The sequence below is a fragment of the Sarcophilus harrisii genome, chromosome 2 (genome assembly GCF_902635505.1).
Source record: "Sarcophilus harrisii chromosome 2, mSarHar1.11, whole genome shotgun sequence".
Classification (NCBI taxonomy): Eukaryota; Metazoa; Chordata; class Mammalia; order Dasyuromorphia; family Dasyuridae; genus Sarcophilus; species Sarcophilus harrisii.
In genome coordinates, this window is record NC_045427.1 from 531,728,817 (window position 1) to 531,752,207 (window position 23,391).

A 23,391-nucleotide genomic window follows, 5' to 3' on the forward strand; every position below is an offset into this window, starting at 1 on the left:
TAAATTTATTATCCCTCAATTATCAATATCACATTTCATTATCAGTCCTTTGGAATAAGGAATGATCATTGTATTAATCATTATTTTAAAGCTTTCTACGTTGTTTATTCTTAGAATGTTGTTGATTGTATAAATTATTCTAATTCTGCTCATTTCATTCTTCATTCACTTATATTTTAATCAGATGAAGCCCATGAAGTGTTTTGCAAATTATCCTACCTAGCTATTTCCCAACTGCAACAGAAAACATGTCCTATCTTAGTTTGCTTTTGGTACCACCAATTTTGTTTTTTTTTTCATAATTATAACTTTTTATTGACAGAACTCATGCCTGGGTAATTTTTTACAACATTATCCCTTGCACTCACTTCTGTTCCAACTTTTCTCCTCCCTCCCTCTACCCCCTCCCCGAGATGGCAAGCAGTCCTATACATATTAAATATATCATAGTATATCCTAGAGACAATATGTGCGTGCAGAACTGAACAGTTCTCTTGTTGCACAGGAAGAATTACCACCAACTTTATTAACAGAATTACCTCTGGGAATAGAATTAGCTGATAAGCCATTAAACAGTCACTTTGTGTTGATTTTTTTTTTTTTTTCAAAGATCAAAAACACTCTTGCTCAAGATCAATCTTTGCTTGTATTTTATCCATAATAAGATCTTGATTTCTATTCTTAATAAGAAAAATTTAGAAGAGTAGTCTATTTCAAATGTTTTCTTTATCTAAAAAAAAAAAAAAAAAAAAAAGATATTTAGCTACCAGTGAAAAGGAAGTCAACTAAGTCTGAATCAGGAAAAATTAAGTCAAGGATAGTAATCTAGTTCTGGATTTAGGTCATTCCTACTCTGGTGAGTAAATATTATTGGATAAGATATACCTCAGAAGCAATGAAAGGAATAGTAGAATAGTTAGATGCTACTAGCAGAGTGGCATGGGGAAACAGAATGACTCTAAAAAGATTATTGGCAGGAAGAAGTATAACCTGTGTTACAGTTGGAAGTAGTTTCACTCCTAGTACTGCTTTATCAAAAGAATTAGGGAAGAATACAAGAATTAATTATTCATCCATGTAAAATCTGTGTAGAGATTTATAGATTTTTATGAAGTGGGCTGTTTAAAAAAAGCCAAATTTGAGGGCTTAGAGAAGAATTTGGAAACTAAATTATTTAAAAAGAGGTGGGAGGAGAATTGTGCAACATGTATGGGCATTTGTTTTCCACAGTTATGAACATTAAATCGGAGAAAAGAAATTTATATTAGAAAACTGAAACCCACAAGGACATAAGGAATAATCAAGGGTAGAGTTTATTTTCTCCCAAAAGAATGTAAACTCCTTGGGTTAGGGACTGACTTGTAATAAGGACTGGTGCCTGAAATTTGAAAAGAATCTTTTGATCTTTGCCCTTATTCCTCCACTGTTATCTTCCCTTTTTTAGAATGTAAGGTCCTTGGGAGGTAGGACTGGCTATGTAATGAGGATGGTGATCCTGTAGTCATTAACATCCAATGAATGGGGAGTCAGGGGAGGAACTTGTGCTTCTGGAAAGAAAATAAAATGCTGCCTTTGGAATTTTAGAGGTGTGTCTGCTCACCTAGATACTCTTCTTGTAAGAATATAAAAAGATATATAAAATATAAATCTTTCCTGCATTCAAAAAAGAAAAGAAAAGAAAGAAAGAAGAGAAGGAAGAGAAGGAAGGAAGGAAGGTAGAAAGGTAGAGAGAAAGAGAGGAAAGAGAGAGAGTGGGGGGAAGGAGGGAGGGAGGGAGAGATGTCAACCTTATTTGCCAGATTTTCAGATCCTCTTCCTAGTCACTAAGATTCCATGGATTTCACAGGGGAAGATGAACTTTTTTACAGTATAGGAAAGAAATAGAAATAAATGAGCCAGATTAGTGAAAAGAATGTATCCCTGTGTCTAGATCCCTTTGGGAGAAATAATTTGGAAATGCATTTTTTTCTCAATTTCAAAGGAAATAAAAAGGAGAAAAAGAGACCATAAAATATGAACATATACAATATAGTGATATATATTTTTACAAAATACATATAATTTATTTTTTACAAACATACCTATCTTTGGGTTAATTCTTTAACATTCCAGGTCAAAAGTCAGTATGTGTTTGCTGGTAACAGATCCCAGAAGTCAGTATGCTGTACGACTTCCTCACAAACTCCCTGGCATGCACTACAGTGCTGAGGAACAGTGCCAGATCCTCTTTGGAACCAATGCAACTTTCTGTAAGAACATGGAGGTAAGTGCTACCCTGGAGACACAACCTGAATGAAAAGCTCATAAAGGAATAAAAAAACACATCCATAGGACAACTGGTTCTATTTTAGCTCATAGATCATCTAATATTCAAGTTTATGTGCACATTCAGTACACCACCACTACATTGCAGGGAGTGGGGAAAAGCATTGCAAATTTATTGCTCTCTAAAAGCAATGCCTAAATTTAATGCTAAAATTTAATCAATAAATCAATCAAGAAACATTTACTAAGTGCCTACTATGTGCTGGCCACTATACTAAGCACTGAGGATACAAGAAGAGGCAAAAAACAGTTCCTGCTCTCAAGGAACTTAAAATATGATGAGATAATTGACACGGAGAATTAATATTTAAGTTGTCTTCTTTAGCTCTCAAATGAGGTTTCTGCATCTTATTCCCTTCCTGATATATGTTATTAAATACTTCTAAGTTACAGTTATTCAACCTCTTAGCAAGAAGCCTAATAGACTCTCTATAGCATGGAATAATTTGGCAAAGTAGCATATTATTATAAGCTAATTAAAGAGCAGACCTAAAAGGGTCATTTGACATTCTGATGGCTATTCAGAATACCAAATAAACAAGATAAACTTGAGACCTGAGTGGACTATTGATTGTTTATCAGATAGGAATTCTCCAGTCTACTAATGAAGCTCAAAATGCAACCCTCATCCTTTTTTGCTTTTTCTGTTATAAAAGTGGCAGTTTTTTTTTTTAACGTTTTATAGCTTTAAAAGTATTGCATGTACTTTTAAAAGTTAACCCACTTGACTATTAAAACACTCCCAATGAAATAGGCAGAGCAAGTATTATTATTTACATTTATAAATAAGAAATGAGTTTCAGAAGAATCAAGTGATCTCCAATGTCAGAGAAGACAATGTGTCAGAGGCAGGAATGGCACTTGGTACTTGTAACTCAAGATCACAGAGGTTCATGCATACCCATTTGCCTGGCCTTTCTCTTACCTTTGCTTCTCATTCTATCTTGAACCAAATCACCCCCTTCTCAGTGACATAGAGAGCTATTGTCCACATTTTTTTTTGATAAGCCCTATAATTTCATTAGTGTAGGCAATAACTACTAAGGAATCTTCCTCTACCAAAGTATTTCAGAAATTTCTCTTCAGCTTACTTAGCAAGCATGTATACAAAAGGCCCACAGCTGCTATGTGTCAGTGATAGAACTTCAATCCAGGCCTTCTTATCTCTGAAGCTGTCTCTGTTTACTAAATTATCCTTTCTCCTATATTGCTGGAAAACGGTAATCTTTGTTTTGTCTAGGCTATATAGTCACATAATGGATATCTTTTTCACTGAATGGGTTTTATGTGGAGGCAGAACAGGTGACCAATATTATAATGTAATTTGAAGGAGAATAAAAGAGCTCTTTGTCCAAAACCATTTTCTTGTTTGCCTTTCTGGGTGTCTAGAATTCCTAATTCTCATTTCTTTTGGATGTGGCCCTGAAGATCCATGTAGAAACTAATATTAACATTTAACGTTTTATTATTGCATATTATCAAGGGATTGCTCTCTCGGATTACACTTAGATTGGCAGGTAGATCCCCAGAATCCAGATCATTCTTCCCTCCTCAAAGTTCTTAGGGGTTAAGCTTAAGTAGTTGTGGATAGTTTCCTGAATGGTGTCACTTATAAACCCCCACAGGTGTAATCCCATTTTGATTATTAAATTGATATCAATTAGTCAGCCTGATATAATTAGCTTTTAGAAAGGGATATAAAGAAATAATTGGTATGCATCTCCAAAGGAGGAAATATTTTCCTACAAGTCTAAGAAAATGAGCTCAAACTTAGCCATGTAGCAAAGGGGTAGCATAGTTTCAGGTTGATTAAAGTCCTTTTCTTTACCTTGTGGAGCCCTTTTGAATTCCCCCCAGAGCTTTCTGCTGGGTTCCTTGTGGAGTCCTGAAGCTATATTTCCTCAGAGTATATCTAGTTCTTTCTCAGTTCCTAATGCAGATGCTACCATCCACAGTGACTCTTTTGGAAAGTCCAAAAATCTTCCAAAGTTCACAAAATCATTTTATGTTCAATGCTAGTGGGGAGGAGAGTGGATTTTTCCTTCCTTTCCTAAGCAATTATTTTTCAAGTACTAGGCTAGAAGTCTTCCATCACAAGGCCAGGTCACAACTGGAACATCCAGTTCTCTATTAGTGTACTCTTTTTTTTTTTAATTAAAGAGATATTCCACTCATAAATTTCTCACTGCCTTGTCTTTTTTAATGTCAAATGCAATATATGTATATATAGTTATACAGTTATCTTGCTGCACAAGAAAGATCGAATTAAGATAAAAATACCCTAAGAAGGAAAACAAAAATGCAAGCAGACAAGAACAGAAGGAGTGGAAATACTATGTTATGGTCCACATTCATTTCCCATAGTTCTTTTGCTGAGTGTAGCTGGTTCTCTTCATTTCTGAACAATTGGAACTGATTTGGTTCATCTCATTGTTGAAGAGAGCCACATTTATCAGAATTGATTCTCATATAGTATTGTTGTTGAAGTGTATAATGATCTCTTGGTTCGTTCATTTCACTCAGCATCAGTTCATGTAAGTCTCTCCAGGCCTTTCTGAAATGATTCTGTTGGTCATTTCTTACAGAACAATAATATTCCATAACATTCATATATCACAATTTACTCAGCCATTCTCCAATTGATGGGCATCCATTCAATTTCCAGTTTCTAGCCACTGCAAAAAGGGCTGCCACAAACGTTCTTGCACATACAGGTCCCTTTTCCTTCTTTAACATCTCTTTGGGATATAAGCCCAGTAGTAACACTGCTGGATCAAAGGGTATGCACAGTTTGATAACTTTTTGAGCGTAGTTTCAAATTGCTCTCCAGAATGGTTGAATGCATTCACAATTCCACCACAATGTATCAGTATCCCAGTTTTCCCACATCCCCTCCAACATTCATCATTATATTTTCCTGTTAAACTAGACAATCTGAAAGGTATGTAGTGTTATCTCAGAGTTGTCTTAATTTGCATTTCTCTGATCAATAATGATTTGGAGCATGTTTTCATATCTGCCTTGTCTTTTTTATATCTCATCCCCCAATCCCAGAGGAAAAGATAGCTCTCCTCTCTTCCAAATCTAATCCATCTACAAATATGTACCCTGAATCTCCTCCACATTTTCTTCCTTTTTATCTACCCTTTTCTACTCTTTTTCTTTCTACTATTATTTCCTTTTACCCGTCAAAAATGTTCAAAAAACAAAAATCTTCTTTTAACCCAGCTATTATTGTAAGCTGTCCTTCCTTTCCCTTCCTTTTGTACTGCTAAATTCTGAAACTTTTTACCTTTATTTCATTAATATCACCCATTCAATCTTCAGCCTATTGTAATATATTTCTTTCCTACCACTTTCCTGAAGCTGTTCTGTCTGTCATTAATCACTTTCTCATAACTACTTATAGTAATTTTACATTTCTCTGTATTTTCTTTTGACTCAATATTTCTTTATTGTATCAAAAAGTTAGTTTTCTTGTCTTTTCTCATTTTTTAATCTCTCTGCTACTTATTTTTCTTAAAAAATTTTCTGAGGATTTCTTTTCCTTTTGTTTCTTATTGTTTGTTCTTGAACTTTTTGGCCCATTTCTTGCCATTCTGAAGTAAGGAAGGGGACATAACCCCTTAGTCATCTTGCCAAAACTTGTTTTATGATTTTTCAAAGCACTCTTACAAGAGTTCATCAAAGCTCATTTGCCAATGTTTCTTATTACTAAATTGAATGACTTTTTAAACAAAGTTTTCATCTTCCTTGAGTTTTCTGCAGCATTTAAAGTTCAGGCAGCATACAACATAATGGGGAAAGACATTCAATTTAGAGTCGATACCAAAATTTCAGTCTTTTTCCTTCTACTTCTAAAATCACTTGCCTTTTTGAAAGTCAGTTTTTTTCATCTTAAAAACTGAAGTAATACTACTTGTACTACAGTATCAGAAAACACTGCAGGCAGTTGGGTGGCTCTGTGGATAAAGTGCTGCCCCTAGAGTCATGAAGCCCTGCATTCAAATTTAATTTCAGATACTTACTTGCTGTGTGGCTTACCACTTTGCTAATCAGAAGACTAAGTGCCTAACAAGGCATTTAATAATTATTTATTGATTGATTAAGCCTGGGCAAGTTACTTAACTTCTAACTGCCTCAGTTTCCTCAATTGTGAAATGGGAATTATAGCAACTATCTCACAGAGTTATTATAAGGTCAAATGAGATAACATTTGTAGAGTGCTTAAGTATATTGTAGGCATTTAATAAATGCTTATTTCCTCCCTTCTTCCCTAACTGCTTCATAGATCTTTTGTGAGAGAAATAGTCTATAATCTTAAAGTAGTAAAAAAATAAAAAAAAATAAAAAAGTAAATTGTTCTTATTGACAATTCTTCCTTCTCATGACTCTTTCTCTTGTTTTCTATGACAGTACCTGTGATACCTATGATACATATCTAATATGATATGCACAATTTCCTTCTAGCCTTTAATTCTTCTTTTTGTCTCGTATTTGTTGGTTTCACATCTCCTCACCTTTAAACATAGTCTCTATAATGCAATCTTTGTCTTCTCTTTTGTCCCTCTTTTATCTTCCTTTGAAAATCTGATATACTCCCATGACTTCCTTGTTTACCTCTTAGCAGATAATTCCTGTCTTTCCAATTCCACCCATAACCTTTTCTTTGAAATCAGGTCTAGTATTCCCATCTGTTGCATGCTTAAATGGTGTATCCATACGCCAAATTCAGTGTGTCTGAAACTGAACTTGTCAGCTTTGCCATAAAACTTGATCTTTCCTTTAACACACCTGTTTCTGTTTGTGCCACCTCCATAACTCTTTATGTTCTTACTTTTTATTATTTAATTATTATAATTATAATATGTGGCATATAATAATAAGATATTAACATTAAATGATAATATTACATATTAAGAACTAATATGTTCTTAGAGCTTTAAATGTATGACCCCATGACTATTTCCAGTTATCTGGCTATGAAATCTCGGAATATCTTTCGAATATTTTCTTTCCTTCCTATCCTGTTCTGTCAATGCTGCTATCCCCATATATATCTTCCATCTATTCTCTCTTCTACTCCTATTCGAACTGCCTTAGTTCAGGATCAAATTTCACTTCACCTAAACTAACATCTTTACTGTTTTTCTTGATTCTAGTCTTTTCCCTCAAATTACTAGCCAATTATGCTTCCTAAGAAATCACTTTGATCATATCACTACTATCTGATTCTTTATAAATATCTAACAAAAACCTCAGGAAATAAATTTGAGGTTTAAGCAAAGAATAAGTTCTGAGTAAGCTGAATGGTTTCCAAAGTGGATTTTAAAAAATAATCAAAATCAATAGATTTGCCAAATCACAAGGACTTTTAAGTGTCTCTTCATTCCCCACCAAATAAAGCAAAAATGCCTATAAGGTCCCTAAAATCTTATTCTAATCTACCTTTTCAGCTTTATTTCACACTATTACTTTTTACAAACTTTGTTTAGGTAAATGTTTTGTTCTCGCACCTCAGTTCTTTGTCTCATGCTTTTCTCTATCAATGAAAAAGATTCTATATTCTCTCATCTCTGTTTGTTGATATTCCTCCCTTCTTTCCAAGCCTATTCTAGATATCACTATGTGGGTTACTATAAGGAACTAATGCAGCTAATTGTAGGAAAGAAGCTAAAAAAGGAACATCATTGAAAAGAAATTTTGCCTACTTCCCAAATTTGCCTAGATGAGATGTTTATGCATGTTAAGCTAGCAGAATAAGTCTCCCAAATGGTTCATGGCCTAAGGTAAGAGACAGGAGCTGAGTGAGGGAAGCTACTCACAATGTAACCACAATGATTCTCTCCTCAAGAAGCTGGTTGGTTTAGCATAGATTGGACAGATGAAGCATACTCATCTTGAATGGAACTAGGACAGAGAGGTGAGAAAAGGAAAAAGGTTAGATGGTATATTTCTCTCTTCTATTAGTAGTAGAGGTCAATAGAAAATCATTTCAATCTATTTAGCACCTTTCTTCCAAGGAGCTCAAAATACTGTGTATATATTGAGAAAGATTCTTCCATTTTGTAAGTTGCTATGGAAGTCAAAGGGAGGAACATTTATTCATGTAGGTCACCAGGAAAAACAAAACATTTTTTCCTACTTACACTTTCCTTGAGAGTTTCACAGGTAATAAAATGAATGAAATCAGCATTTTCTTCTCCGGGCCCAGTATGAATTATTACTTGCTCAGAGGAGTGAGGGAGTCCTTATTTGCAAGACTGAGTTAAATGACTTACATTTGATGTTATAACAACTTGTCAGTGGTTCAGTGGTGAACATAAGAACAGAGATTAGATTGCTTCATTATGAAACCAGTTATCTTTCCATTAAGAAATTTCAAAAGAGTTAATGTGTGAGAGGGCAAGGGAAGAAACAAGAAAAAGGAGAGGAAAATTTTCACATTATTGACCTCAAAATAGTCCCACTAATTTTAAGGAGGAAAAAGGTAAACCATATTTTGATTATTTCTGAATATTTGAATATGAATTTCTACAAGAATAAACTAATTTACATGAAACACAAATACTTAGTGTTTCATTTTCCAAATTATGCTATTTCATTGACACTATTTGTGTTTATTTTTGTGGCTTTACATTTCTGGATTTTGGTTAACCTTCATTATTTGTGTTGTACTTATCACCACTAGAATAAGTGAACTTTAGACCCTATTCAACTGAGTACTTTTTATTCTGTCATGTGTAAAAACCCAGGCAAGCAAAACAGCTGGAGTTATAGATCTGAAATATAATGATTTTCATTAAAGTGGTCCTGAAATCAAGTAACTCATATGTATTCAACATTATCATGCCAACATGTTAAATTCCCTTGGACACTAGAGAAGATTGGTGATTCTTTTCAGTACTACCAAATATATATTTCCCAAGGGCATCCTGAGAGGTTCCAGAATAAACCCAAATTCCATTGATTTGAACCAATTGTACCCTGTATACCGAGTACTATCAATAGATTTCATGTAAGTTCTATAAGGACTCTTGAAAACTAAGAATAGATGAACTCGTGATTAATTGGCTGTGAACCCAGATATTTTGGTACCCTTGGTATTCAATTCCATTTTTTGAAATGCTTAATATAATAATAAAAAATATAAAGAGCAAGTGTTATATTGGAATAATACATTCAATGTATTATGTCATGTATCTAAAAACAAGGCAAATTTGTCTTGATTTTACGTACTAGTTCTCTACAACAAATTCCTACTTATATAATTATTTCATAGCACAATATGAATTCTCAACAAAATTCTCAAAAATATTTTAATTCAATAATTAAAAAAAACCATTGTGTATGTAGGTATTGTATAGAACTTTTGTTAAAGAGAAGAAAAGTTGAGTGTCAAAATCCTGAAATGTTAAGAATCATTGATCTTAGGACCATGCAGTCCCTTTGTCAAAACTAAAATACAGGCATTCCAATCTACTTCAAAGTTACTCAGATGTTTAGGCTAAATCAAAGATTGTTTTGAAGTCTTCAATTGATAAATCTCAACTTTTGGTTTTTGTGGGAAACCATATTTCTGATCCTACATTATAATCATTTAAATCTACTTTGGAATATAACTTAAATATTATTGAAGAAATTACTTTTTGGTGAATTTTTTTCTTTTTTCCTTAAAAATTTCTGGAACTTTAAACCTATTATAAAAAAGAAAATAATAATAAATTATAATAGGGTTTCAAAACTGCCAAAGGAATAAAACTGTTGAACACATGCTGATGCTGGGAATCTACTATAAGTTTAACATTTTCTGTTTTATTTATTTTGGATTTGGAAACCTGTTAATAGAGAACATGAAAACAATGAGAAAAGAATCTGGGTAGATTGTATTTTCAGGATCCATTAGTGCAACTATAGACCACCATGACTACAGTAGAGGTAATATTGTTATTTTATTCATTTTTTAGAGTGAGGAAAGGAGATTAAAGCCTTAAAGATAACTCTAGATAATATATAGTTTCTGATAATTAGTATTCTTCCATTGACCTCCAAATTGGACCTTAGATTTTAGGGCTGGTATAGGTCTTTGAGATGATCTTGTCCAATTTAAAAAGAAGACACCTGAATCTCAAGAAATAAAGGTATTTGCCCCACCCCCCAATGACTTGCAACTCATCTAGGTAATAAATGGCAGAGCCAGAATTCAGATCTAAGTCCTCCTATTTCAAATCCAGTCAACACTCTTTCCACTACACCATTCTTACATCTTTTATTAGGTAGGATAAGGAAGTAGCATTTCTGTATCTGCCACCCACAGTAGGAAATGACAACTTGCTATGAGTATTTCTGATGCTAGTATATAATATCCAGAAAGCTTTCTGAGCTGGTCTTAAATTTGTGGGGATTCTTTTGGCATAAGAGATTAGTGAACAACTTTTCAAAGTCCAATCCTAAATAAAATCTATTTCTTCATTTAAGTATTTGAAAAACAGTTTTAGAAAGTTTTTCTGTGATCTTTGAGAATAGAAATGAGACAGCTTGCTGCTAGGTTAAATATTTTCATGCCACTAACTGTACTATGTATAAAAATTAACACCAAACAGCTTTAATTTTTATAGCACTTTAGCTTCTCCCCATTGTATCTCTCTCATCTCATCTGTAGAATGCTTGTATTGTAAGTCTTTAAGCTGTCTAAAAAATATGAACCAAAAAAAATTTGGCATATGTAGTTGGTATCACTTCCAGAAGTTATTGGCAAATATAGCTGTCTCTTCTTTTAGCCAATGGTAATGTGGTATTTTTAATTCAATAAAGCATTACCCTCCCCCCCCCCAAAAAAAGCCCAAATATAAAAGTAAAAAACATCGGACAGTAAATATTTGTTAGAAAAAGGAAATACACTTTAGGAAAATTGTTCTACTCAATCTTTTTTTTTATTATTATTAATACATCTTCTTCCTGTTTTCATGCTTTAAAAAAAAATAACAAAGCTACTTTGAAACATTTCTCTGGAATTAATTAAATCCAGTAATTATGTCAGATGAATTAGAGGTTCACAAATCATTAAGTGTGTATGCTCTCATGATTGTCTGACCATGATGTTACTAATGAAGAAGGATGTAGAAGGGGTGTTTTGAGTGTCTAAGATACTTTTGCCAATTTCTTTTTGTTGTGGTTAACAGAGGGTTTAGAGTCTTTCAGTTAAAAAGCAACATAGCATCAATGTATAAATCAATGCCATTCAACCTAATTATGAGTTAGGCTTTTCTCAGTCTTTTTATTTCAATATAAGGAATCCCACATAGAAAAGAAAAGAGTGGCTAGAAGTGGCATTGATCAGCTTTACTAGTTGATTGAAGTCTGACTTCTTCAAGATGGTGAAAGGAAGATTTAGACTATTTTTCTTTTTTTTAGTTTTGTTTTGAAAAAATAAAACTCAATTCCTGAAGCAGGAATTCACTTATTTTAAGCAACCTAGAATATAGGACTAAGGAAAAGTTATCTTCTGCACTCTCATCTATTTTATTATTGCCTTAAACATGTGGTATTGCATTAAAATAATTGGTAACTGGAGGTAAAGACTATAAACATATATTGGAGTCCTGTCCCATTTCTCCTTTTTATGTTCTTTTATTTAATATGACCTCTATTTTTCATTCACTATCACCCAAAGCACTCTCAGGATTTACTATTTTCCAGGTGTCTCTTTCCAAGAAAAAAAAAAAAAATGTTTCAATGAATTAGCCTATGCATGCCTTCTTCAACTTTTCTTAATTCTAATCATTGCCATTCTGTCATTCATAATAAGCCTCTCTGTCTTTCCTTGATTTCATTGAGATTTACATTAGTTATAATCAGGATCATTCTTTAGATCCAGCCAGGACAATTTTTTTTCTTTCAAGTTAAATTGCCCCCTTTTTTTCTAACGGGCGAGAAAAGGAAAGAAAAAGGAAAAAAAGACCTAGGTAAATCTGGCACAACTTGAGGGAACTAGATTCAACCTGAAATTACACACAATCTCTTTCAGACAGTGTTGTACAGTAGTAGACTCACACTGATGCCAATTTTGAGAGCTGTCTTGACTCTCTCATATTCAGCTTCTTTCCAAGCATCTGTATCCTCTCCTGACGTTGTTGTACTTTGGCAGCCGATCATCCCAATTTTCCAAAAGTGTTTGAACTTTATGGCAGACTCCATCCGCAGAGCCATCTATGGTTTTTGCAAGCTGACCTCTTTTGCATCCATGACCTCTTGATTCTCTTTCCTGAGCAAAATGCCTGGACCCCTCTACTCTCACAGCACACTGCGTGTGAAGGCAGGGTCTCTGTATCAGTGACATGAATGCAGAGAGCTCCAGCAGATCGTGCAGAGCACCAAGTTTGCTTTTTAAGTTGGCATGTCTGCTGAAGGGAAGGCTTTCAAATTGCAGTTGTATTTGTGGAAAACTTGGATTAGTATCTTTTTCATCCATTTCTTGGCTTTTATTTTTAATCTGCTTTTTGGCTTGTTGATCCGCAACACATTTTTGAGGGTTTTTACATAACCATTATCTTTCATTATTGTTTTGAATCAAAACTCTTATCCAAATACACTGACATTAAGTAGATGCATAGTATAGAGACTAGCATGCTCCCACATAATAATGACTTCTGTACAAAACTCAAGAAAAATAGTAAAAATAAACTTTTTATTCAATTACCATCAAGTACTAAATAAAAGTTACAAAACCTTAAATTTATATATAACAGAGTTCTTTTTTGAGCTCAGAACTCTAGTGAAGTGATTACAATGAAGATTTATAAATCATTCAATAACTACAATCAGACACAATTGAAAAAACAGTTGAAGAAAATCGGAGAAAAAGGGAGTACATAGGGGCTTTCTCTGAGTCCTACTAAACTCAGCCATTAAGAGAAATCTTATTAGTTCCATTTTCTCTAATTACCATTTTGTTATTCCTTTACTCCCTCATTAGGCTGATCTTAGATGGTATTTAAACTTATCCTAGATAGAAAACCTTTCAAGTTACAGGTTCAATAAATATTTGTTGGGCACTACTGTGTAAAATACAGGCAATATGGCATTGTGAATTAAGCTGGACTTACAGCTAAACATCCTGGGCTCAAATCCTTCCTCTAATACTTGCTATGGAGTAGGTCATTTAACCTTTATAAGGTTTAGGCAGTTCCCTCAGACTTATCTATGAAATCATTGACATGTTGGAATCTGTGTCAGTGGAGGCAGAATGACTGATTGAGGGAAATTCTCATACCAGTAGGTCTCTACACTGATGAAATCAAGATCATTCAAGTAGAGTGTGATGAAATTACATATCCCTTAGGCACATTTATTATCCAGTCATTTCAATCATGTCTGACTCTTTGTGACTCCATTTAGTGTTTTCTTGGCAAAGATAGCGGAGTACTTTGCCATTTCTTTTCCTAGCCAGAGAAGGTACTGGGCTCTATGAGCAAAGCAGAATTGAATTAGCTCAGAAGAAATTTGAGATGCGTGAAGTTGCCACCCCAAATGTTCTTAGGGACTATCTGTGTCCAACCTATGGCAGAGTACTCCAAGCTTGTATTGGTGTAATCAGCTACAGTCAGAAATACTGTGACTTGACTCTAATATGGGAATATCGGATTGATCCTCTTTGAGAATGAAGAATAGCAACTAACCTTCCCCACCTAATTTTGCAAAACGGGAACCTGAGACAAACAAGTTTAAATGATTGTCCAGAATCCTATAGCTAGTTAGTGTCTGAGATTGGATTTGAACTCAGATTTTCCTAACTCTAGACCTTTGCACTCTATTCACTGCACCACTTAGCTACCCATTGGGCATTTGTACTGTCCAATGAAGACAAAATATGAGACACATAGATTCATCATAAGCTAGGTGGTGGTAGAAGATGGAGTTTGAGCAATTTAAGAAAGAAACATTCCTCCACTAACATTCCTGGAGTGGGAAGATAAGGGCAATAGGACCTGGGCATATGTGAATGAGATTTCATAAGTATCTAGGCACTTTGTCACAAAAGTTGCCTCTTTTTAAAAAAACTGTTTTTCAGTTTTAATCAGGCAAAATACTAATGGTGTTTTATAAATGGATTAGCTGGCAGATAACCAATTTCCCCAAGAAGTGTAGCAATTTCCATCCTCTGGAGAGTAGTCGAAGTTGATCTTGGAGTCATCAAGATCAATGAAGAAGGCCTGCAATGGCATAATGATGACCACCATAAATTGTGATTGAGAGGTACTAGAGGGAACAGAAAGCAACAGAGAGGATAAAATCCCAGTTTCTACCCTTGTTGATATCCTACAAATACTGTAGTACTTGTCAGGGAAAATAGGAGGTACTTGAGGAGATCCAGAAACAAAAGTTCTCAGATTCTACCTGTTTGGGGACAATGAGCCTGAGAAGTCTTAAAAGTGTACTCAGGTTTTCATGTTAGGAAGATACCTCCGACATAAGGTTCTATTAGAAATCTCTCTTCCCCCCTCCCTTCCTCTCTCTCTCCCTTCCTCCCTCTCTTTCTCCCTTTCTCTCTCTCTCCCTCTCTTTCCCTCTCCCTCTCTCCTTCTCCCTCTCTCTCCCTCACTCCCTCTCCCTTCTTCCCTCCTCCTCCTCCTCCTTCTCCTTTCCTTCTTCTCTCTCTTCATATATACTCCATAGAAAGTCTCTGTATAAATGATTTTTTTAAAAACCTAATGTAGCAGCTTTTGCTACTTCTCTCTATGTACGAATTATATTCTCTCCTCTCCCATAATGTATTATTCCTCTGTTTTCTGAAGCACAGATTCAACTCTTCCAACTCAATAAATTCTAGTGGCTCCCTACTGCATCCAGGATCAAACATAAAATTCTATTTGACATTCAAAGGCTTTCTAACCTACATACTTTTTACCTTTCCAGTCTTCTACTCTTTATTCTCCATGACCTATTGTATACTCTTCAATCCAGTTACAACAGTCTCCTTGCCATTCCAAGAACAAAGCACTACATGTAGACTCTGGGCACTTTCTCTAGTGGCCTCCTATGCCTGGAACATTCCCCTTCCTCGTCTTTGCCTATTGACTTCCCTGGCTATTTTCCAAATTAAATAAAATTCTATCTTCTACAGGAAGTCTTTGCCAACTCCCCTTGATTCTAGTGTTTTCCTCTTTTACTTCCTATTTATCCTATATATAGCTTGTCTGCCCATATGTGTTTGCTTGTTTTCTCGCACGTTATACTATTACCTTCTTCAGGGAAAAGATTGTCTTTGGCTTCTTGTAATCCCAACACTGAAACAAAGCAAACCATAAATATATATTGACTGATTATCACTATTCCCTAGTAACATTTAAGATTTTTAATAAATGGGATGAAATTTTAAAATATTTTCTCTACTGTAGTCATAAGAAGCCTTGGCTCCAGTCATAAAAGGGGATTATGGTAGAAAAAAATATTGAATTGAAAGTGCTATATGTTACCTGGAATTAGATTTTTTCTTCACTATGCTACAGTCCTAGCTACTATTTTCACTGACATTCCTAACCTTGGTATCTATTCCTTGATATCCATAGTTCTGTTCAAGGACTATGATGGAAACAATGGAAGATTGAAGTAGACTTCTTGCTCCAGTACTTCTCAGGACCCTCCTAGTATCTATTACTATGAATCCTTGCTCTGATTGACCCAATATCCAAGGATCCAATTATTGTTACTTGCCCTATTCTGTAACTAGTAAACTCACTTTCTTCTCCTCTTGGTTCACAACCATTGTGTATCACTGAGTACTAAGAGAAAAGTCCCTTTGCCCTAATGGGACAAATACACATACTCACACACATATTCTATAAATAAATACACTATAATGAATACATATTATATATGTTATATATGTATACATATTCTACAGATATATCATGTATAAATAATAAATATATGTAAATATATGCACAATTATATATACACACATGTATATGATGTAGCATAATAGAAATACAATGATACATTGATGGAATTCATCATTAATTGGTTCTAGAAGGCATGATGGAGTGGGGGGGAAAAGGAATACCCAACACATTTTTCCCCTAAGGAGCGCATCTCCAATCTGCAGACTAATCATCCCTCCCCACTATTTCCTCAAAGGAGCAAAGGGGGCTTCTAGTTGCAGAGAAACAAGTCAGTCCAGCCCAGCCAGATTCTCTCTTTTTGACTCAACTCACTTTCTGAGAGGAAATGCAACTTTTATCCTATTCCACCAACTCATGCTGTCTAGGATTCCTTTGGAAGCAGATGAAGATAGAAGCTATCACCCTGTGCCCTCTGCCACCTAGAACTCTGGCTGTAGCCTGGGGCTCTAGTGTTTTCTCAGCTGCTGCTAACCTCTGCTCTGCTCCTCCTGACTCCTGAGCACACCAGCCCTTCCAGTACTATTGTTTGGGGAGCCAAGAGACTATATTATCATGCTGGAACTGCCCTGCAACTGAGGAACTGCACTCAGTATCATGGGCTATATATAGATATAGATAGAGGATATAAATATGTAGATATAGATATCTTAAATTAATTTATTTCAAAGAATAACTAGTCACAGAATCTTATGCTAAATAGACCACATATAGAAACTTGAAGTATTACTAAAGAATAACTTCTAGACTTGGAAAATCACAGAAGAGAACATTATATAAAAATATTCATCACTTCATCTGGCTTGTATTTCTGGAGATCCCAATGAACTGTTTGCTTCCTGGGGAACTCTGTTGAGATCACCACCATATGGCCTCATTACTACACAGTTTTTGTGTTTCCTTTTCCTGTGGAAGCTGTAGGGTTATTCAGCAGCCCTGGAACATATTATATTAAAACAAGTATAATCATGTTTTTTATTATTATTACTCAGAACAACACAGTAATGTTGGATTCTATGATAGACCTCTTTTTCAGCTGTAGAAACTCTTGTCATTAGCCACATAAAAGCTTTGCTCCAAGCACATATGAGCAAAGTAAGCAGCATAACTAGAACTTGATTGCACATGCTGTGATCAGGTTTTCTTCTTTTCCTATTCTTGTTCCTCTTTACTAATAACATAAAATATTTAAAGATAAGTACCATTAGTAAAAGATATTATGATAAAACCCACATGCTGTTTTCATGCTCTTTGTCTTGCTACCTCATCAAATACCACTACCAATTATTCCATCTATAAAGATGACTCCCACATCTATATCTTTAGTTCCAACTTTTTGGAAGAGTTCCAGATCAGCATTTCCAATTACTTCTTAAATCCTTCTATTTTAGTGTATTGGTATCTTAAACCCAGTACAAAATAAACTAACAATCTTCTTCGCCTCAATTGTTCCTCTTCCTGACTTTCCTGTATACATCAATGTCATCCTATTTGCCTTGAAATCTTTTCTTATATCTCTCCTCTAATACAGACTTAGTCTTGCTTAATTTTTCGAAAGCGCTACTTTTTTCTTGAATTTTTGTTCTCCCCATTCCCATTGCTGTGATTCTAGTTTTGACCCTTTTTATCTCATCTGAAATACAATAACTTCCTAAGTGCTCTTTGTTCTTCTTCCTTATTGCCATATCAATCTGTACCCCATTGCCACATTCTTCATTCTTCAACATAGCTATCATATCATATCATAGAAACAACAAGGATTTATTAATATCTACTACTGTGTGCTAGACACTGTTAGATACTAGAAATACAAACATAAAAAATAAAAAAACTCCTATTCATAAGGAGATTACATTCTCATAGGAGAGACAAGTATACACATATGTACATGTAGAAAAAATAAATACAATATGTAAAAATGTAATACATAAATTAAGTAAATACATATGCGTGTGTTTGTGAAAGAAAGTATTAGGAGTTAGGGAGATCCAGAAAGGCTTCATTTAGAGGATGATGCTTGAACTGAGTCTTCAAGGAAGAAAGACACTCTGAAGTACAACCAAGAAGAAAAGACATTCTGGGCATGTGGGAGTGACCAGTGCAGAGGCAAAGAGATAGGACTATAATTTAAGTTTGACTGGACAATAGAGTACAGGATGGGTACCTGTATAAAGTTGAAAATGTAGATTGGAGCCCAGTTGTGGAGAGTATTAAATAGTAAGAGAAAAGAGTTTACATTTGATTCGAGAAACAATAGAAAGTAACTGGAATTTATTGAATACAGGAGTCATGTGGTCAGACTAATGTTTAAGGAAAATTACTTTGCCAGCAATGTATAATTAAGAGCTAGAATAGCAAAAGATTTGAAGCAGTGGGACTATTGGGAAGCTCTTGCGTTAATCTAACTTAGAAGTGATGATGGCTGTGAACTAAGGTGGTAACCGTGTGTGTAGAGAGAAGAGACCAAATGTGATAAATGTTGTAGAAGTAGAAATAATAAAATATGACAACTGATTATATATGTGGGATAAAGGAGAGTTAGGATAATTGATTTTTGTTCTTATTGCTTAGAAATGCTTAATTATATCCAGCTTTCACATTACCTACCAAATCAAACCTGTGTCTCACTATTCTCCACCATTTGAAGGTCATACATTCTATATTATTTGCTAATTGATCTGAGTATACTAAACTACAAGCTTTTGTTCATATTTCCCCTGTTCCTGAAGTACATATTCTTCTAGTTATATCTTTCCAAATTCCTATCCCTTAATACCCAGCTCAAATACTATCATGTCCAAGAAATCTGCCTTGGAGACTGATAGTAATCATTTCTTCCTCTGAACTGCCCACTGTACAATTATGTGAATTCTGACATATTATATCTTTCTAATTTCTTTCACTTACTTGCGTCTGTGCCATCTTTATGAGACCAAAGATATCTACAGCAATTAGCTTAAGAAGGTATCTTGGCATAGAGGAAAGAGAATGAAACTTGAAATCAGAAAATAATCCAGATAGAAGCTTACATTCATTTACTGAGTGACCTTGGAAGGTTGCTTAATTTTTCTGATCCTTTGCTTTTTCATGCAGGGCATCATCAATGAATGAACTATTTAACATAACCTTTTTATTATATGTTTTGACCTATCCTAATTATTGGACATTAGAGTCACATAAATATACATAAGTATTACTTGACTGTTCTCAATTTCTTGAACATATCTGTATGTACACATACATAAGTGTACATTATATTATAAGTTAATATGTGTTGAATAAACTACTTCAGGAATTACCTTAAATCTTTACAAGACTACCTGACACTGCAAGTGAGACTCATCTTTTTATTGTAATTTGATATGTGAACAATAATAGAAAAAAATATATATGACATATAAAATGTTCCATTTAAATCTTCAACTTCTTTAGGATTATCATTATAAACCCTTCTGACAAATGGAATAGATCTAAGTATCTCTCACTCTTTTTACCCTCTGTTGTTCAACTTTTCCTCCTATTTTTGGTCCCTATAACAGTATTTTTGGCTTTTGAAAAGCAAGAGTTGCAATTCCATTCTTATGCAACAGTGCACATCTTTAAAATTATTGAAAGTTCTCCACTGACTAAGCCCAAAAGGCTATAAAACTGTGCATACACTTTGATCCTGCAATAGCACTTCTGGGTGTATATCCCAAAGATATCCAAATTTTTGTATTATTTATACAAAAATATTTATAGCACTCTTTTTGTGGTGGTTAAGAATTGGAAAACAAAGGGATGCTCATCAATTGGAGAATGGTTAAACAAACTATGGTACATGATTGTAATGGAATATCATTATGCCATAAGAAATGATAAGCAAGATGAATACAGAAAAACCTGGAAACACATGAACTGATGCATGGTGATGTGAACAGAATCCATAGTAACAGCAATATTGTTTGATGCAAGAATTGTGAATGACTTAACTAGTCTTGGAAATACAATGATCTAAGACAATTTCAAAGGACTAATGATGAAGCAGACTATCCACCTCCAAGACTATCGCTATCAATTACATACACACTGAAACATGCTATTTTTTTTTTACTTTCCTTATCTTATTTTTTCTTTCATCCATTTTTTGAACAAAATGATTAATTTGGAAATATTTTATATAATTGCACATGTACAACCTATATCTGATTGGTTCCCACTTCAGGAAGGGGAAGAAAGGAGAAAAGAATAGAGAAATGGAGGAATAGAATTTGGAACTCAAATCTTTAAATAAAAAAAATTAAAGAACTCCATTAGAACACACAAATATGTTCAAACTTAAGAGTTGGGGTACACCCTTTTGAAACTTACATGATTGTTTTATGGAAGGGACTTTGATTCTTATTCTTTCTTAAGAATGTTGGCTTGACAATCTATCAATCACCCTGGCTATACATTAGAAAATTAGCTTCTTTCACTAATGTTTTAAATTAGTCATGCTTGATTTTGATGTGTTGAATTAATTTTATCTGTGACTTTTTCCTTAGACAATTTAGGAACATATCGAGTGTCTGTATGTTTTATCCATATGGACATAAGTCCATTATAATTTTTCTGACTTCCTTTGAGTAATTTGGAAGACTAAAAAGTATTGGGATATGTCCTAAATTGGATAATGAGATCTGACACATCCTGAATTTGAGGTTTTATTTTGATTTTACATTTTTTGACTTTCAGATAGTTGATATATCATGACAGTCCAGCCAATTCTATTTGATATAATTCTTGCAAGAGGTTTGGAGTGAAGGAGATGAACTTTTAACTATTACATAATATATCCACATATAAGTATATATTTATATATATATATGTGAATATGTGTATATACATATATATTCCCTTTTTAAAAGAACTATACTTATAATTTATTTGCATATGAAATGATCACATTTTCTTTTTCTCTATTCTTCCATTTCAAATTGCAAATATTCAGTCCTAAATAGCAATTGGAGAGAAGTTACCTTTTCTTACTTTATACTCATATCAATATCAGTGGATTTCATACTGGCCTTGAAAATCACTAGAAATAATTTTTCTCTTCCTTTTACAATTGCAGCATTTGATGTGTGCGGGGCTATGGTGTCTTGTGGAAGGGGATACATCTTGCAAAACTAAGCTGGATCCTCCCCTGGATGGCACTGAATGTGGAGCAGATAAGGTAATTGCTTATTCTAAGCTGCTGTCTTTTAAGTCTTCCTTGAAACTGCATTCTCCTACAGCAACTATGGATCATCAAAATCTTAATTTAAGGATTGGTTTTTATTCTGATAAAACCCCCAGAACATTTCAGAGGGAAACTGTAGGGGAATCTTCATTGATCCTTTTCAAAAATGGTTTCAATTTCTTCACCATTTCCCATGACACCTATCCTGTAATTCTCTTTGGAGGGGAAAAGAAATAGCAAAATGATATTTATACCTCTACCATGGTCTGATAGAAGAAGAAGAATTTACCATTCCTTAGGATTATTAGATTTAATTTATTGGTGTAAATATCTAAAGTTTGTATCAATTCATCAAGTATTCATTAATCATTACTGTGGACAAGACAGAGGCAGCTAGATGACACAGTGGATAAAGAACTGGGTCTAGAGTCAAATGTAACCATAGACACTTAACTGAGTTTATGATGGACAAAATACTTAATTTCTTTTTGCCTTAATATATTAGAGAAGGAAACAGAAAGCCACTCTAGTGTCTTTGCCAAGAAAAGTCAAAAAGAGAATATTGATGTGCTGTGGTCTACAGAGTCACAGTGAATGAGCAATAGTAATGACATTGGCAAGACAGTATGATGGCTTGATTTCCTTCAGTTGATGGTAGCTTTTCCACCTTCACCTTATCTCCAGCTTCCCTACCAAGTTAAACTATTAGCACACTCAAAAGACTGAAAAGCTTTATGTTAAAGAACCTTGCCAGTGACTTTATAATTAAAACTATCCTGTAAATAACCATTTTATTAACTCAGGGTATGAGAGCCATCCTATTCTTGTTCCCATCTGGACAAAGACAATTTAACCAAAGATTTCTTTCCCTTCTTCTTGTATCATATTGCAACCTGAAGGGTACCTTTTCTGAGATTACCTAACTCGGTGAATATTCATTCATGCTGCTTCTTTTCAGTGGTGTCGAGCTGGGGAGTGTGTCAGTAAAACTCCCATCCCAGAGCATGTGGATGGGGACTGGAGTACATGGAGTCCTTGGAGCATGTGCAGTAGGACATGTGGGACAGGAGCCCGATTCAGACAAAGGAAATGTGACAATCCCCCGTGAGTACCTTCTTGACCGGTGACATTTTATTTTATTTTATTCCTTTAATAATTATTTGCCAAAGTTCTAGTACTAGATGTTGATCTAGGTAGATGCTAAGAAAGACATAAAGATGAGTTTATTTGATGGACTTCTTCTTCTTCTTCTTAGAGTTTATTTGAAGAAATGAAATATTCAGTTCAATTTAACAAGCATTTATTAAGTGTCTACTATATAACAGGTCCCAGCTGGATGCTGAAGATAAAAACAAAGCAGGCTGTGCCCTCAAGAAACTTATATTTTCTTGACCACATACAGAAATATCCATAAGGTGGAAAGTACCATAAAAGAAAAACAATTTGCCAGGTGGGAAGTGAATAGAATGATTAATTTAGTCACAAAGACCCCACTAGTCACACATTGACTATTGTGGGATCATGGAAAAGTCCTACCCACCTCTCTGGGTCAGTCTTCTTTGTAAAAACAGAGGGGTTTGACTCTGTGGCCCTGAAGATATATTCCCCTTCTAGATTGATGATACAATTACCTATAATCTTTTGAAAATGTCATGAGATTTCAAATGAGTGAGAAATGTTTCTAAGACACACCTGCTTTAACGTTCAGTGATACAAGTACCCAAATTCCCTACTTCAACTACAAATGAAGTTTTTCTGTTTCCTGATGTGAATTAAAATATGAGGAAAACTAAGTAGAATGGGCTATCAATAGAATGTGTATAATAAGTAGTTTACCTGCAAATTTCACTATTTTAATTTTTCTGGTAATTGCTGTGTCTAATACTTAGATACATACACTTACACATACACACAAGAATGGTGAGCTAGTATAAAAGAATACACTAATTATATTTCTTTTTCTGC

General features: G+C 34.3%; 1 protein-coding gene across 2 annotated transcripts in view; it reads left to right on the top strand.

Annotated features, from left to right (window-relative positions):
* ADAMTS17 (ADAM metallopeptidase with thrombospondin type 1 motif 17) overlaps nt 1-23,391 on the top strand; it is a 473,015-nt gene that overhangs the window by 243,098 nt on the left and 206,526 nt on the right. For both annotated transcript variants that reach the window (XM_031955494.1, XM_031955493.1), the window contains exons 10-12: nt 2,113-2,263; nt 21,319-21,420; nt 22,385-22,530. In XM_031955494.1, coding sequence (XP_031811354.1) covers nt 2,113-2,263; nt 21,319-21,420; nt 22,385-22,530 — 399 coding nt within the window. The remainder of the gene's footprint in view (nt 1-2,112; nt 2,264-21,318; nt 21,421-22,384; nt 22,531-23,391) is intronic.